The sequence below is a fragment of the Malus sylvestris genome, chromosome 2, assembly GCF_916048215.2.
Source record: "Malus sylvestris chromosome 2, drMalSylv7.2, whole genome shotgun sequence".
NCBI lineage: Eukaryota > Viridiplantae > Streptophyta > Magnoliopsida > Rosales > Rosaceae > Malus > Malus sylvestris.
This window is the reverse complement of record NC_062261.1, coordinates 30,478,693-30,494,059: the sequence shown is the minus strand read 5'-3', so window position 1 is coordinate 30,494,059 and position 15,367 is coordinate 30,478,693. Positions and strand designations below refer to the sequence as shown.

Genomic DNA, 15,367 nt, shown 5'->3' with positions numbered 1-15,367 from the left:
ATCCCTAACTAAAACTTCATTATCATTGGTCTCTCAACTCATCAAAACGTGCAACTATGATTATTTTCATCAACTTCTTTAGAACTTCTGTCAAAATAGTCACATTTTATGCACGTGAGGCTAAATCAAGGGGCACAATGAAAAATCAAATAAGAAAAATTGTATCAATGATTCATTAACTTTAATCCAACTAAAGAAATGATTCCTTAATTTTAACTCAATTAGAGTAATGGTCCCTAACTTTAACTCAATTATAGTAATAGTCCTTTCAACATAATTTATTTTGACAAAATTCTGAAGGAGTTGACGAAAACGACCATAACTACACGTTTTGATGAGTTGATAGACTAATGATAATAAATTTTTAATTAAAAAACTATTGATCCAATTTAATTAAAGTTGAAAAATTATTATTCCAATTTATTACATTTCTTTACATAAAAAATGAATGAGGAAGAAGATGAGTGTGCATCCCAATCATAAATTTAATACCCGTACAAGACGTTGCATATTTGTTGGCCACCCTCTTGGTCAAAAAGTCTGCTTTATAGTTTGGTCAAAAAGGTTATCCTGCCGCCCTAATGGAGGAACCACAGCACCCCACGCGATCTGCTACTTGTGTCCATCTGATTTGGATTCGAAAATATCCTCTGATCAATCAGTGTAGACCGTTAGATTTTTATCTCACGATTATAAATAAAGGGTTTCTTTAAAATTATAATAATTATAGTCGTTAAATGAAAATTCAACGATCTACAATGGTTGGTCAGGAAGATCCTCTCCATTGGCTAAGGAGAGGATCCAAATCCTCAGTCATAAATTTAATACCGTGTAAAACGTTGCATATTTGTTGGCCATGTCAAAAAGTCTGCTTTATAATTTAGTCAAAAAGGCTGTCCTGCCACCCCAGTGGATCAACCACAGCACCCCACAAGGTCTGCTATTTGTGTGCATCCCACTCATAAATTTAATACCCTTGCAAAACGTTGCATATTTGTTGGTACATGGTTCCTTTTCAGATTCATGCATCTTAATCTTAAGGATTTATCAATTTGGACTATTAAAGCTTGATTCAATAATTGCAAAAATATGAGTTTATTTTAAAAATTATAATAACTTTAATTATTTGATCAAATTTCAATAATACAGATTAATGAATTCTTAAGATTATGATGCATGAATTCGACGAATCCATGTCCATTTGTTGACCACTCTCTTGGTCAAAAAGTCTATGCGCTTTATAATTTCGTCAAAAAGGTTATCCTGCCACCCTAGCAGATGAACCACAGCAGCCCACATGGTCTGCTGCTACTTCCCTTGCCCTCACGTCACTCTCACGCAATAATGCCTATGCACTTATGTAAGGATTCGATGTCTACCAATCATTCTACTCCTAACAAGTAACAATTTAATCTCTAATTTTCAAAACAAACAAAAAAGATTCATATTGTTTCTGTTAATTACAATTCTAAACAATATTCAGTCGAATAATTAGCTTCGGTTACTAATCAATCTACTTTGTTTGGCAAGTTTTCGTATCCCAAACTCCAAGCGAAGAGAAAAACTAGGGTTGGGATGGCATGCTATACGGAAAGATAAGTCTAAGTGAAAAATAAATTCTAATTAAAAGTTTAAAACATAGAAAATAACCAGTTGAAGCTCACAACAAATGACAGTGCTCTAATTATTATCACGGCTTATAGCTTAAATGGTATAAATAAGAACCGAAATCAAGCTCTTGGTGTGTAGAAATGAGTTAGAATTTGGTGAGTCCGGTGCTCGATTGCCTTCTAGGCTTCTACCGTAACCAAAAATAAAATTTAATAAATGATAAACAATAATCGGCATCTATTGCTTAAACATGGAGTGGAAATAAACTTCTTTTATTTGGTGCCAAAACGAAATGGTTATCAAAATATCCCTTTAGGTTTGAATCATTACACATTCAATACGAATCTACATATTTGGCATATACGTTTTACTCTAATTCAGCAATTGCTTCTAGCTCTAGGCGTCTTGCATTTCTAGTTGTAGGACCTGTAGGCATGAAGGGATTAGGCGGCATGATCAAGCTTTCTCCTCCTCCTTCTAACATCTGAACGGCTGTTTTCATGGAAGGACGATCCGACGGGTGCCATTGGATACACCATAACCCTATAATAGCAAGTTTCTTTGGAATTTTACGATCTTCTTCTTGCCTAATACTGATTCGTAGGTCATCCCCTTCCTCTAGAAGATTATAAATCCACTGTGGATAGTAAATTTCATTTGTAGTGTTCTCTGTGGTTGAACCAATATTCTTCCTTCCTCCTACCATCTCAAGCAGCAGCATTCCAAAGCTATAGACATCTGCCTTGTAAGACACATTTCCGAAATTCCTGGAGAACACTTCAGGTGCAATGTAGCCCATGGTCCCCCTAGCTGTAGTCATGGACACCAAGCTTTGATCCTTGGAACATAACTTGGCCAAACCAAAATCAGAAATTTTTGGAGTGAAGTTTTGGTCTAGCAAAACATTGTGGGGTTTGATGTCGAAATGCAGGATTCGTAGATCGCATCCCTGGTGAAGATATTCAATTCCTTTGGCTATGCCTAGGGCAATATCTTGCAGCTTATCCCAACCAAGAAATGAATTCTTACTATCTGCAGATGAAATGAAATCCTGCAGGGAACCGTTGGGGAAGAACTCGTAAACAAGAGCTCGTACAAATCCATCGGCACAAAATCCAACCAAGCGAGCCACGTTGACGTGGTGGATATGACCCATCGTTCGCACTTCATTTACGAACTCTTCCCCATCTCCCTTGGAACTGTTGAGGACTTTGACAGCAATAAAGAATTCAGAAGAGAGCATTCCTTTGAAGACAGTTCCATAGGCTCCTTCGCCCAACTTGTCCTTGAATTGATTTGTAATCCTCTTAATATCTGCGTACGAATACCTGCTTGGTTTGAGTGCCTTGTAATCCTCCAAGAATCTTTCAATTCTTAATTGACTCTCCTTTTCCTTTCTATCAGCTCTATATACCCGATATGCTGCAATCATCAGGAGAACAAGCACAGAACCCAGGATTCCACCTGTAACCACTAATTTCCATGTGTTGCCTGTAAAAGAATTGCAAATTAAATTGAGACTGACAATTAATATCCTCAGAAAAATGGATCGGACAACATCCTTCAAATAATAATTACTGTGACATAAATATAACGATGTTTAAAACTAGCAATGAATATAATGTTATCCTTACTTGGTTTGCTCACGTGTTGACATTCAATTTCACTGTTGGTGCCATTGTTCTTCCATGTACACCTCTTTCGCTCTGCTTCACATTCTGTACAATTTGGTTTCGACCATTTGAATTGAAGAACAGGGACATTACCCACCCAATCGCCAAATGGAACTGATAAAACATCATACATCTTTGAACAAGATTGTAGATTCCAGAAGAAACCTGTTAATATTTTTCTAGATTCAATGGCATAAATTCTGCGGCCAGGGTCGCCGAGGCAGGGGACTTGATACAAATCCATATGTCTTGCAACAGATGTAGGACAACTGAATAAGGTAAGGTTAAGGATTTCAAAATATGACGAGTGGTTACTTTGGGGAGACACCAGGATTTCCAGACGCTTGTAATCTATGTTTGTGACTTCGACAGGCTTTAGCAGCAGGCAATCACTTTGGGGATAGACTTGGATTTCCTGACGCTTGTAATCTATGTGTTTGACAAATAATTTTACTAATATTTGCTGCTCATATCTTCCATTGCATTCAAGCCCAGGATTTCCACAATGATGTTTGCGGCTGATGCGCAATGGGAAATGGATAGCTGCGCCTTGATCATCGCCACACTTGGATTCCAGGCACACATGGCTTGCTCCAACTAGTTTGAAGAAAACCAGTAACAACATGCAAAAGGAAGAGATGATCAATTTCTGCATTTCTGAGCTAATAATAACAAAAATAATGCGCATGGATTTTTCTATTGTGTAATTGTGCAGAGATATATACGTAGTAATTATACATTGACGAGAGAGAGAGAGAGGGAGAGAGCATTATGATACACAATTCTGTCTTTTGCCGTTGACTGACTTTTCTCTGGGATATTTGAAGTCCTTACTGCAACTTCACGGAAGGTGGTTTATGTCCTTACTGCAACTTCATGGAAATTAGTGGAGGCAGGTTCTTCACCTTAATTTTAGCCTTCTTCTTTTGCTTTTTAAGTGAAACTTACGGCGCTAAGGAAAAATATGGCGAGAATAATTAATTGGGGAAAAGATTGTCTTCCTTGATCCAATCATTTGAAAGTTCTACGATGAAGAAACTCTTACTATACCAATGCATGACCATGTTAATAACATATACAATTGTACTAACAATAATTTTTTTCCTATGTTCCCCCTCAGTATTTGCCATACCTGTTTGAATGTATGAACAAATATATATTGTGATATGCAACAAAATTTAAATAGTTATAAGATATGTGACTCTGTTTTAACCAAAAGTTCTATATACATGTAGACGCACAAGGTTTTTGAGGCAGTGCAACCAAAAAACAATTGAGGCAAAAAGGAACAGATAAAATGAGAGGAACATAGTCAAGTGATGGTGCTCTAAGGCCTGGTTTGATACTGAGGTGATTCTGAAAAAAACTAGTATAAAAAAAGCTCAGTTTTTTTGTGTTTGGTAAACATTCAGCTTCAGCTTTTTTTTCACAGTTTTTGGTGAAAAAAAGCCAAAAACAAGAAGCTGCAAAATCCAGCTTTGAAAAACCGGTTTTTTTCACATCTGTTCTACATAAAAGTTTATCAAATATTATAATATTATTTTTTTGTTTAAAAGCATTTTTACAAAAAAATTTACCAAATACTCTACAGCTTTATTTCACAGCTGCTTATTTTCACAACACAATAGAAACAGCTTTTTTCTCAAAGCACAGCAATACCAAACCAGCCCGAAGTTGCATCCCAGTTTAACTACAAACCTCATTAAACCCACTCCCTGTAAATCATTCACAATGGACGCACATTGAAAATTTGTTGCACACTTGCCCAATTCGTTGCTTCAGTTTGTGGATAGCTGTCGGAATAATGCTGAGGATGATTAAAAGATTTCAATTTTGCTATGATGCCATCCATGTGACCTCCGTCTTCACAAATCTATCTTTTTCCCAGTAGGCGGAAACCCTTGGCGGCTTTTAGCACTAACGATTTTATGCAGGTTACTATAGGCTCGTGGCGGCGGCGATGACAACGTGACAGTGGCTCTGGCGTGTCGTGGTATCACCTCTTCCACCCAAGCCCCAAGCCCCAAGCCTTTGTTATCCTTGCCACCGACACACCCACATGGTCGTGCAACCCATGCCTCCTGAGTCCTGCCACGTCTCTTCCCTTTGGACATGCATGTGGACATGTCATCGACTTTAGGTTTAAGTTTTTGTCTGTAGCGCCTTGAGCAGGTTAGGTTAGTAGATTTTGTGTTACTGTGGTGATTTGTTAGTATTTCTTATGCGATTTATTTGGTTTCATTGTCGATGGCTTTATGTCAGGGTACCGGTGTGAGGATTGCCGCATTTGTTGTCATTGTGACAGTTTTATCGGGATACCTGTTTATATCGGGATGCAGCCCTAAACCCTTATCAGGTTTTATCATGAAATTTGGTGCCCTAATAGTAAAGTTTGGTGCTCGCAAAACTTCCTCATATATGAATTTGTGAATCTTGTTGTAGTTGGAATTGTGAAATTACACTTATTTAGACGAAATTAAACTCAAGAATCTTCATCCCCAATTTCCACTTTTTTCCAGTAAAATTTTCCTGTTCTCTCGCTACAAGTTGCCAAACAAGAGCAAAATGCTTTCCCATCCCTAAATTTTTGAGTTTAAATGAAATTCTGAGTTTTTTTTTACCATATCCAACATAATGTTGGGGTTTGTTGGGGTGAGGAAATTGCAAATTCTAAAGGGATTTAGGCATGGTGATGGAGAAATTGATCACAAAAAGTTATATATAAGAGATTAGAATTGCACCACATGAGTATTACCAGTGTTCTAAAAAATGACCTAAGTGGCCACCTAGGAGTTGGGTGTGGTGGTGCCGAAGCAATTGGGTCCGAATCGTTAAGAAAAATCAGGGAGCTGTTAGGCACTCGCCTAGGCGCTCTTAGGCAGCCTGGCGGTCTAGGCGGCGATCTAGGTGACTGTGTAGGCGAAGTGGAGGTTTCCTGAGAAGAAATTCCACCGCTTCGACTCCCTCTCTTTATGCACCACCACCTTCTTAGCTGTTGCGACTCCCTCTCTCTGAAATCCATCGAAGAAGAGGAAACAAGAAAAAAAATGAGAATGTACAAAAGGAAAACGGAAAGAAAAAGAAAGAAGATGAAGCCGATGAGAAAAATGAAGGAAATAAAATGAATAAAAGTTTTCGGTTTTCACACCAAAAAAGAGTCTCTTGATTGATGTGTGAGGGATATGGACTTGTCTTGTCGTGTCCACCTAACAGAGCTTGTCTTGCCGTGTCCGTCTAACAGAGCTTGCTTTGTCGTGTTCGTCTAACGGAACTTGCATCCACATCTGCTTGTTGGCAAACTCATGACGTGTACCGCCATTAGTTTAACGGGGGTGTTGGAAAATAGTTATTTATTTAGTGTTTGGATTTAGGCTTAGCCCATTAAAATTAGGTTTTCATTTCCTTGCTTATTAGGGACTAGGGTTAGTTTATTATAAATATAGAGCTTTGTTATTGAGAGATAACAAGTCAATCAAAATGTGGTCTCTTGGATTCATGTAGTCTTCTTGGTAATTCCGTTTAATAAAATTTCATAAACATTTTATATTCAGTTAATTTGTTTGTAAAAGTTGCGTACTTTGATATTCAATTAATATTATGTACATTGATGTGTATGCATCTAGAAATGTGCATATACATTTTACTTAATGAGTATAAGATAAAATAGGATATTAGCCCAAGATTTTATCCCACTGCATATGAAGTTCCTAAGTCTTGCCCTTGGGTCTACTTGGATAAATTTTGTCACGACACTGTTCATCTTCGCTGGTTATAAAAACTCGTATGGTACGTCTTAGTCCACCAATCAATATTCATCTTAGAGGGCCAAAGGAGATCGAAGCAACTTGTTCACTAACTCACATCAATATCAATGTTCATCTTCATCTTCATCTTCATTTCTCAACAAACGCGCATCAATTGGAGCCCTTACCACTTAGAAACTTAGACTTCTTTCTTTGTCACAGAAAGTTATGTAGAAACTTCATCTCATATTCCAATTAAGAACTTGCACTCTCGTTCCCATAAAAACAAATTACTATGACTTTTCTTCTAATCAAGTATCGTGTCAATGACTACCACTTCGAAAATGAATAGTTGATTTTTACAAAGGAAAATACTCTCTCTCTCCTTATATAAAGTCATATTTATTTGTCTTTTGATAAACATGAGTGCATAAGATGAAGAAAAATAACGTGTTAAAGTCACAATCCCTTTCCAAGTCAATGAAAATTCATCCATTCAACATTTACGCCCCATATGCTAATTTTCCTTAGAAATTTAATAAAAGAAGAATAATCCTTCGGACAACCGTTGCAACACACACATAATTCCAAAATTTTGGATAGAAAGTGATAAGAGAGTTTTCGTTCTTGGACTGATTTCCTGTAAGTGTTGAGTACGTTTTGCTTTGCTTTGGTTTGTTCAAGATTCATATTGTTTCATCTAATTAAACTTCCAAGAGAAGTTTGGCCATGTGTGAAAAGATTCAAGAATAAATAACGTAGGTATATAAAAAAATTAAAGTAGGTAAATAATTCATAGAAAAATAATGTAGGCTCGTTATATTTATGTGGAAAAAATAAAAATAAGTGCAGAATTAAAACACAAAAGGAAATACATTCTTGCACACGACATAACACATTCGTTGGGTAAATTATTTTTTCATATATTTGATAAACAGATTAATGTATAAGTTCTTCCTATTTTATATAATACTAATATAAATCATCAAAATAACAAGAAATAATAGAAAGAATTGAAGCAAACCGAGCAAATAAAAAAATGAGACATAACAAATCAAAACCTGAAAAAGGGTCTAATATAGACTCAGAACAATGGAAAGCCAATCTGGTAGAGCTCCAGCAATTGGAAGAACGAAAGATTGAAAATACAAACAAGATTAAAAATAAATAGAGAAAAATGAGAGAGATTGTAAACCATTTGAAAAATGTGAAAGAACCATTTACAAAAGCCTAATAAAGTAGGGATAAAATAGCATCCAATTCCCCAAAATTACACATGATCAGAGTCATCAAGCAAGTTAAGAAACTTAATTTTTAGGTGATGGGTTGGAGCTAGTCAATGGGTTATTCTTATCTTATAGAATATACATGATGGGTTGGAGGTGAAAGAAAATTAATTTTTAGGGAAAAAATGGAAATTTTTGTTTTGTGTGATTAAGCAGAGATATATGCGTAGTAATTACGCAGTATCCTTCCTTAGTGAAAGAGAAATATCTTTGCCGTTGACTGACTGTGTCAAACACCAGCGCCCGACTTTTCTCTAGGACACCATTGACGACCGGTTTTTCTCTAGGATATTTCAACTGCAATTTCACGGAAGGTGCTTGACCCCCCTCCTATATTATATAACTACTTGGTGTGTACTAGTACACCTCGGTTGACTGACTGTGTCAAACACCATCGCCCGACTTTTCTCTCGGACACCATTGACGACGATTTTTCTCTAGGATATTTCAACTGCAATTTCACGGAAGGTGCTTGACCCCTCCTATATTATATAACTACTTGGTGTGTACTAGTACACCTCTCTCTCTCTCTCTCTCTCTCAATGGAAATTAGTGGAAGCAGGTCCTTCACCTTAAGTTTGGCCTTTCTTCTTCTTGGCTTCTGCAGTGAAACTTGTAACGCTAAGGACGACACTAGTGCCAAGTCCTGTACTTCATCCTGCGGCCATATCCACAACATAAGCTATCCTTTTCGACTGAACCATGATCCGAAGCACTGCGGCAATGTAATGTATACACTGTCCTGTGAGAGCAACATTACAGTACTAGACATACCTTCTTCCGGAAAATACTACGTCCAGGCAATCAACTACGATAAGAAGACAATCCGACTTCTAGATTTTGGCCTTCAGAGCAACAATTGCTCTTCCATGCCTCAAAAAAATATTTCGCCCAACACTAATCTGTATGGGTCATGGCCTTCAACACCTATATATTACTTGATGTGTTCGAATCCATTGAATCCTTCTCTGTACGTGGACACTGCTCCATGCTTGAATAATACAAGTTCTTCTTCGAGCCAACCAAAAACGTATAGCTACGTCAAGGTTGGGGCCATGATAGGATGGGAATTGGATGAGGGTTGCAGTGTAGAGTGGATGACTTTGGGTCACTTCGACTACTCCGTTGACATTGACTACAGCAACGTCTCTTATAAAGAGATACACAATGCTCTCGTGTATGGCTTTGAGCTTGATTTCAGGACTTTTGGAACACGCCGCTGCCAAGGCTGGACTGGGAATTATGGGTCAGCATGTTTTCCATACACCATTCCAGGTGCGTCAACTCTCGACTAAAGTAATAACCATATGTAGTCAGAAATATAAATAATAGAAAACTAGATTTTAATCCTTAAATAAAATAAAATTTAGAAAAATGTCTCACACAAGATTAAAAATTGATTTTAGTTCCTAGACTCTAATTAATGGCAGCATATGCATTCAATGTCTTTATTTTTTTTCCTATTTATAATTTTATGCTGATATGAATTAAATTTTAATACTCATTTGAATTCAAATGAATTAGCTTTTATTTGTTGACATTTTGCATCACCAATTCATTGTAAGTATCTTATATAAGAAAATATTTTGGTAGAGGCTTTTCGGCACACCTATGTTTTTGCATATTTTCTTATGTGCCATTAATTTATTACAATGTATTTAGGTACAGACATCTCAGTACACTAGTTTAATATAATATGTTTAGGTATGAATATTTCGGTATACTAGTTTAGTATAATACATTTAGGTACAGACATAATGGTACACTAATTTAGTATACCATGTTTAGGTATGGACTTCTTGGTACATTTATGTTTTTCCATATTTTCTTATATTCCACTAATTCATTACAATATATTTAACCACGGACATATGAGTGCACTAGTTTAGTAAAATACTAGCGAAAATATGCCCGGGTGTTTAAAACCGTACAAAGCATGTAAAAAATTCTATATATATGTACAACTATATTAAGTGTTCAATGGTAGGGTTTACAACTCTACTTAATCATATTTACAACGATATTTACAACTCTTTTGCAAGAATCACATACTCGACAAAAATTCGGTATACTAGTTTAATATAATATGTTTAGGTATGAATATTTCGGTATATTAGTTTAGTATAATATATTTAGGTACAGACACAATGGTACACTAATTTAGTATACCATGTTTAGGTACGGACTTTTTGGTACACTTACGATTTTCCATATTTTCTTATGTTCCACTAATTCATTATAATATATTTAGCTACGGACAAAAAAGATATCTTAAACAAACCCATGAATCCAACTGAAAAAGGCCCAAATTTAAACGAACCAAGACAAACAAAATATCAAACACGGTTCATTGTCTCTCTTTGAATTTTAAATCACATGATATATTATCGTCTTAACATTTCATATACTCATGCATTACATAAAAAATGATATCTATGTTAAAATTACTTGGACTGCTTTATCATGGTTTAAAAAAGCAACCCCAAATCATAGTATCTACATAGTCCTTGAGATTATCTAAAACACTAAAACAAAATCCTCACTTCTCACTACATGTTTAAGATACATGAGCCCATACAAACCGCTTCACCGTTCACCTATACCCTTAGTGCTATAAATCCAAATAAAAAATCCAATAAATAAAACTGAACACAGACTGAAAAACAATTAATCACCTGTATGGGAGGAAAAAGCTGCTGATACCCTTCATGGCCAAAGCCGACACAATCTCCTATAATTTCCTCATACTTCGTTTTTCTTTGACAATTTACAAATGCAAAATTTGGATGCTGCAGTGGAAGATCATGCTACAAATTCAAACACAAAAATCCAAATTAAACACAAAATTAAACATTCACAATGCAAACTATACACAAAATCAATGCTTTCAAAGTCGTATGGCATATTGGCTTATCACAATTGTTTAGTGTAAATTTACCCACATATTATATATGGATAAATTTAAGTAAAAAATAAATGATAACTAAATCATACACTGGTAGTCTCCGAATTCCCACAACAAGCAAACCGCTGATGGGTTCCCTTGAAAGCTTAGTTAGTGAACGCGCCCACCTGCACACTCACTTCAGAAATTTTAACCATTCATTTGAATGAAGACAAATTATCAGTAAAGCCCCACCCCGAATCCCCGCGCTCAATTCCATCAGAAGTGCGAAAATCCCATGGTGTGAAATTATTAACCACGATTCATCAAACCGCCGAAGAAATAAAAATCCAGAAACTAAAAGCAACAATGCAGTAAACCCAGATAAAAACGACGACTAAGGACGCTCAAAAAATCAAACTGGGAAATCATGAGGGCAACGAAGAACTCACCGAAATCGAATCGTATGGAGAGAAAGAACCACCAGGAGATGAGTAAAGCGGAAAGCCAAGGAGGGGCAACAAATGAGTGAGTTTTGAGTTGTAGGTTTCGAATTTTTCGTTCAGGGGAAAGGGGGAGGAAATTGAATTGTACCCAACAGGTTTTACGGAACAAATCTGAAGGAGGAACCGGAAATAAGCCCCCCCATCCCTCCCTCCCTCACTATTTCTCTGACCATCCCTCAAATCCCCCGATCCCTCCCTTTTATTTATCTCTCTGTAATCTCCCCTCACATCCCTCACCTAATCTCTCTCTGTGACCATCCATCAAATCCCTCATCCCTTCCTTTTCTGTCTGTAATTTCCCCCATCACTCCCTTTCTCTCTGTGCAATGGGCATGGCTCCCATCGCCCTCCGTCTGCGAATGTCGCCCCCACCCCTTGAACAAAACTACCCTCTTAACTTTTAATAATACCCTCCAATTCAGCCACATATTTGATGGCAGTGGTGTAAATAAAGTAAAACCAAGGGTCATGTATAGGAGGGCACCTAAACCCTATGCACAAAATTACCCTCCTAACCTTTATCAAATTACCCTCCAACCCAACCCAAATCTGATAGCTTTGTTGTAAATAACGTGAAATCGAGTGGCATTTATTTACTGTAGCAATGTACAGACCAATTCCCCTCCAACTTTAGGATAGATAAATTTGTTTAATATATTTATAATTTTGTGTAAACTCCTCCAATCCAAAACCTAATTGGATCAAATATATACGGACATATATTCTACATTTATGTATACTAATACCATAAAAAGTAGGTAAATTAATTTTGTTACAAATTTAAAAAGTAGGCACATTAATTTTTATGTAATTATACAGTAGGTAAATTATTTTCATAAAATTAAACAATAATATTGTTTTCAAAAAAATTAATTTTCATAGTAGGTAAATTTTTTCATGTAATTATAGTAGGTAAATTATCTTCATAAAATTAAACAATAGATATTGCTTTCAAAAAATTAATTTTCATAGTAGGTAAACTATTTTCATGTAATTATCCTGTAGGTATAAAATTAAACAATAGATATTGTTTTCATAAAATTAATTTTCATATTAGGTTAATTATTTTCATAAAATTAAACAATAGATATTGTTGAAAATAAACACTAAATTAGGTATATTCAAATTGAAATTTGTTGTCGAAATTAAAAAAAATTCCAAATTAATTCCTCCATCTAGAACCATATTTCATGGCTATAAGACCTTGCCAAATTCAATGCACGTGATCACTTAAAGCAAAATTACAAGACCTTTCCATACTGGCTTAGATGGGGCATATTAGGGATCCAAAAAATATAAAAATGGACACACAAACTTAATTTGGTAAGTTTCTTAGTTGGATCCTAATCATTTGGTTTTATTCGGATAAATATTATATGTTGGGCTAGAGACTAGAAAAATGAGTTTGGAGGGGGAAAGTTAAATTTTCAGAAAAAATAATACATACATACATACATACATACATACATACATATATATATATATTATCAATGTATTGACAGCACTAGAATTTTAAATTTATTTTCTAACGGCTTATACACCTCACTCTTGTTATGCTAATGCATGTGGTCTTGTTCTTTCTTTGTTTTTGTAGGTTTCTTTCAATATCTATGGCAACAAATCGGTAAGGGGTCCTCTTTTTGTTTTATTTACAAGTTTTCGATCTACAAACTTGATTTTTTAAATTCTGAAGACTGGGTGAGCTATTGCTAATGTTGTGTATTTTTCTTCACATTTTTTACTGTAGGTCATGAATACATTTATTGGTGTAAGAAGTTTCTTCCCAAAAGCTTCTTTTATTTTTTGTGTGCTCTATCTGTACTTCTTAAACCTAGTAACTGTATGTCTTTGCTCACTTTTCCGTGGTATGTACTGCAGCAGCTGGCAAGTTGCGTCCAGGGTTATCTATGGGTAAGAGCTTCATTTAATTAGTCCATCTAGTCTTTTGATTTTGGGTATCTTTATCGACACCCAAATTTTAGTTAAGTTCACCTAACTAAAACATTTTGTCAAACTTCATAGTTTCCCCTCATTTTTAAGTTCGCCTAAATCCACAACAGCCTCCACCTACCAAAAGAAAGAGAAAATGAACAGACAAAACCACTACCGCGCACCCAACAAAACTACACCACCCTCCTGTCCCTCCCTCATAGATGCGTCGATGCCGGCTCCTTGGTGGGTCTGTGTGTTCCTTCTCTTTCTATTGGTGAGTGGTACTGGTGGCTGTGTGTTGTTGGTTTTTTTGGCGAGTGGTAGTTGCTGCTTGGTGGATTGGGTGAACTCAATTTCGACGGCAAATTAAAAAGTTTGATGACAAAATTTTTTTAGTTGAGTAAAACTAACTAAAATTTGGGTGTCAATAAAGGCACCCTTTGATTTTATTTTTTATTTTTTTTCACTTTATGCACTTTTCAAACTCATAGTCGATTGATTTTGTTGCAGTACGTGGATGGTTTATACTCATATGCATCGGTAAGGACTAAGACGAGATTGTATTATCAACATATGTAGATTTCCCATTCTCTCTCTTTAATTACATCAAAGACAAAGTAATTTGGAAAGAAAGGGAAGAAAAAGTAGTACGCAATGGATCTAACATATTAATGTCAATGCATGCAGGGTTATTTTTCCTAGCCAGATTTGTTTTTGGAGTTCCAATTGTGACTGCATTTCTAATCTACACATGGCGCAGAAGACATTTATCAATGTATAGCACAATAGAAGATTTTCTGCAATGCAATAACAACTTCATGCCTATAAGGTACTCTTACTTGGACGTCAAGAAAATGACTTGCAGGTTTAAGGACAAGTTGGGCGAAGGTGGCTTTGGCTCTGTATTTAAGGGAAAGCTACGCAGTGGTCGATTTGTAGCAGTCAAAGTTTTGGGCAAGCCCAAAGCTGATGGCCAAGATTTCATTAGCGAAATAGCTACAATCGGACGGATTCACCATGCCAATGTGGTGCAACTTGTTGGATACTGTGTTGAGGGATCAAAACGCGCTCTAGTATATGACTTCATGCCTAATGGTTCTCTTGATAAATACATTTATTCCAAAGAAGGAAGTGTCCCCTTAACTATCAAGAACATGTACGAGATTTCTCTTGGAGTGGCTCAAGGGATTGAATATCTACACCAAGGTTGCGAAATGCAAATTCTACATTTCGACATCAAGCCTCATAACATCCTTCTTGATGAGAACTTTAAAGCAAAGGTTTCTGACTTTGGGCTTGCAAAATTGTATCCCGTAGATAATAGCATTGTCCCTTTGACGGCAGCACGGGGTACATTGGGGTATATTGCTCCTGAGTTGTTCTACAAAAATATTGGTGGCGTCTCATACAAGGCAGATGTCTATAGTTTTGGAATGTTGTTGATGGAAATGGCAAGCAGAAGGAAGAATTGGAATGCAAGGGTAGAGCATTCAAGCCAAAACTACTTCCCAGTGTGGGTGTACGATCAGTATATTGTGGGAAATGACTTGGAAATGGACAATGTTACAGAGGAGGAAAAGAAAGTAATAAGAAAGATGGTTATAACCGCCTTGTGGTGTATTCAAATGAAACCAAGTGATCGCCCTTCGATGTCCAAAGTTGTCGAAATGCTTGGAGGAGATGTTGAATGTTTGCAAATGCCTCTCAGGCCTTCTCTATGCCCCCTAGAGAC

At 36.2% G+C, this 15,367-nt stretch overlaps 2 protein-coding genes and 2 long non-coding RNA genes across 21 annotated transcripts in view; 1 reads left to right on the top strand and 3 right to left on the bottom strand.

Moving 5' to 3' along the window:
• Nucleotides 1-1,867: 1,867 nt before the first annotated feature.
• Nucleotides 1,868-4,579, bottom strand: LOC126612265 (rust resistance kinase Lr10-like). 4 transcript variants are annotated; one of them, XM_050280655.1, is made up of 3 exons: nucleotides 4,023-4,579; nucleotides 3,246-3,881; nucleotides 1,868-3,102 (listed from the first exon to the last, which is right to left on the bottom strand). In XM_050280655.1, the coding sequence occupies exons 2-3, from the start codon at nucleotides 3,526-3,528 to the stop codon at nucleotides 1,979-1,981; spliced, it is 1,407 nt and encodes a 468-aa protein (XP_050136612.1). In that variant the 5' UTR covers nucleotides 3,529-3,881; nucleotides 4,023-4,579; the 3' UTR covers nucleotides 1,868-1,978. The 4 variants fall into 4 exon arrangements, with proteins under 4 accessions (XP_050136612.1, XP_050136627.1, XP_050136620.1 ...); XM_050280670.1 differs by having other exon boundaries at nucleotides 4,063-4,579; XM_050280663.1 differs by having other exon boundaries at nucleotides 4,010-4,027.
• Nucleotides 4,580-8,087: 3,508 nt separating this feature from the next.
• Nucleotides 8,088-8,854, bottom strand: LOC126613060 (uncharacterized). Its single transcript, XR_007619612.1, has 2 exons — nucleotides 8,717-8,854; nucleotides 8,088-8,502 (listed from the first exon to the last, which is right to left on the bottom strand). It is a non-coding gene; the product is annotated as an uncharacterized LOC126613060 (long non-coding RNA).
• Nucleotides 8,708-15,367, top strand: part of LOC126612114 (rust resistance kinase Lr10-like) — a 67,367-nt gene continuing 60,707 nt past the window's right edge. For 2 of the 15 annotated variants that reach the window (XM_050280499.1, XM_050280530.1), the window contains exons 1-5: nucleotides 8,708-9,588; nucleotides 13,298-13,327; nucleotides 13,451-13,471; nucleotides 13,585-13,614; nucleotides 14,146-14,175. In XM_050280499.1, the coding sequence (XP_050136456.1) occupies nucleotides 8,856-9,588; nucleotides 13,298-13,327; nucleotides 13,451-13,471; nucleotides 13,585-13,614; nucleotides 14,146-14,175 (844 nt within the window). In that variant the 5' untranslated portion in view covers nucleotides 8,708-8,855. Of the gene's footprint in view, nucleotides 9,589-13,297; nucleotides 13,328-13,450; nucleotides 13,472-13,581; nucleotides 13,615-14,145; nucleotides 14,176-14,322; nucleotides 14,916-15,367 lie in introns of all 15 variants that reach the window. The other 13 variants (XM_050280505.1, XM_050280535.1, XM_050280465.1 and 10 more) reach the window with 11 other exon arrangements.
• LOC126612881 (uncharacterized) lies at nucleotides 10,648-12,072 on the bottom strand. Its single transcript, XR_007619430.1, has 3 exons — nucleotides 11,650-12,072; nucleotides 11,308-11,385; nucleotides 10,648-11,120 (listed from the first exon to the last, which is right to left on the bottom strand). It is a non-coding gene; the product is annotated as an uncharacterized LOC126612881 (long non-coding RNA).

Excerpts from the sequence above, each read along its gene's own strand:
- LOC126612265 (XM_050280646.1), bottom strand. The coding sequence starts at position 3,972 with ATGCGCATTATTTTTGTTATTATTAGCTCAGAAATGCAGAAATTGATC. Across the intron at positions 3,103-3,245 it reads TCAACACGTGAGCAAACCAA|GCAACACATGGAAATTAGTG; the intron begins GTAAGGATAACA and ends ATTCTTTTACAG.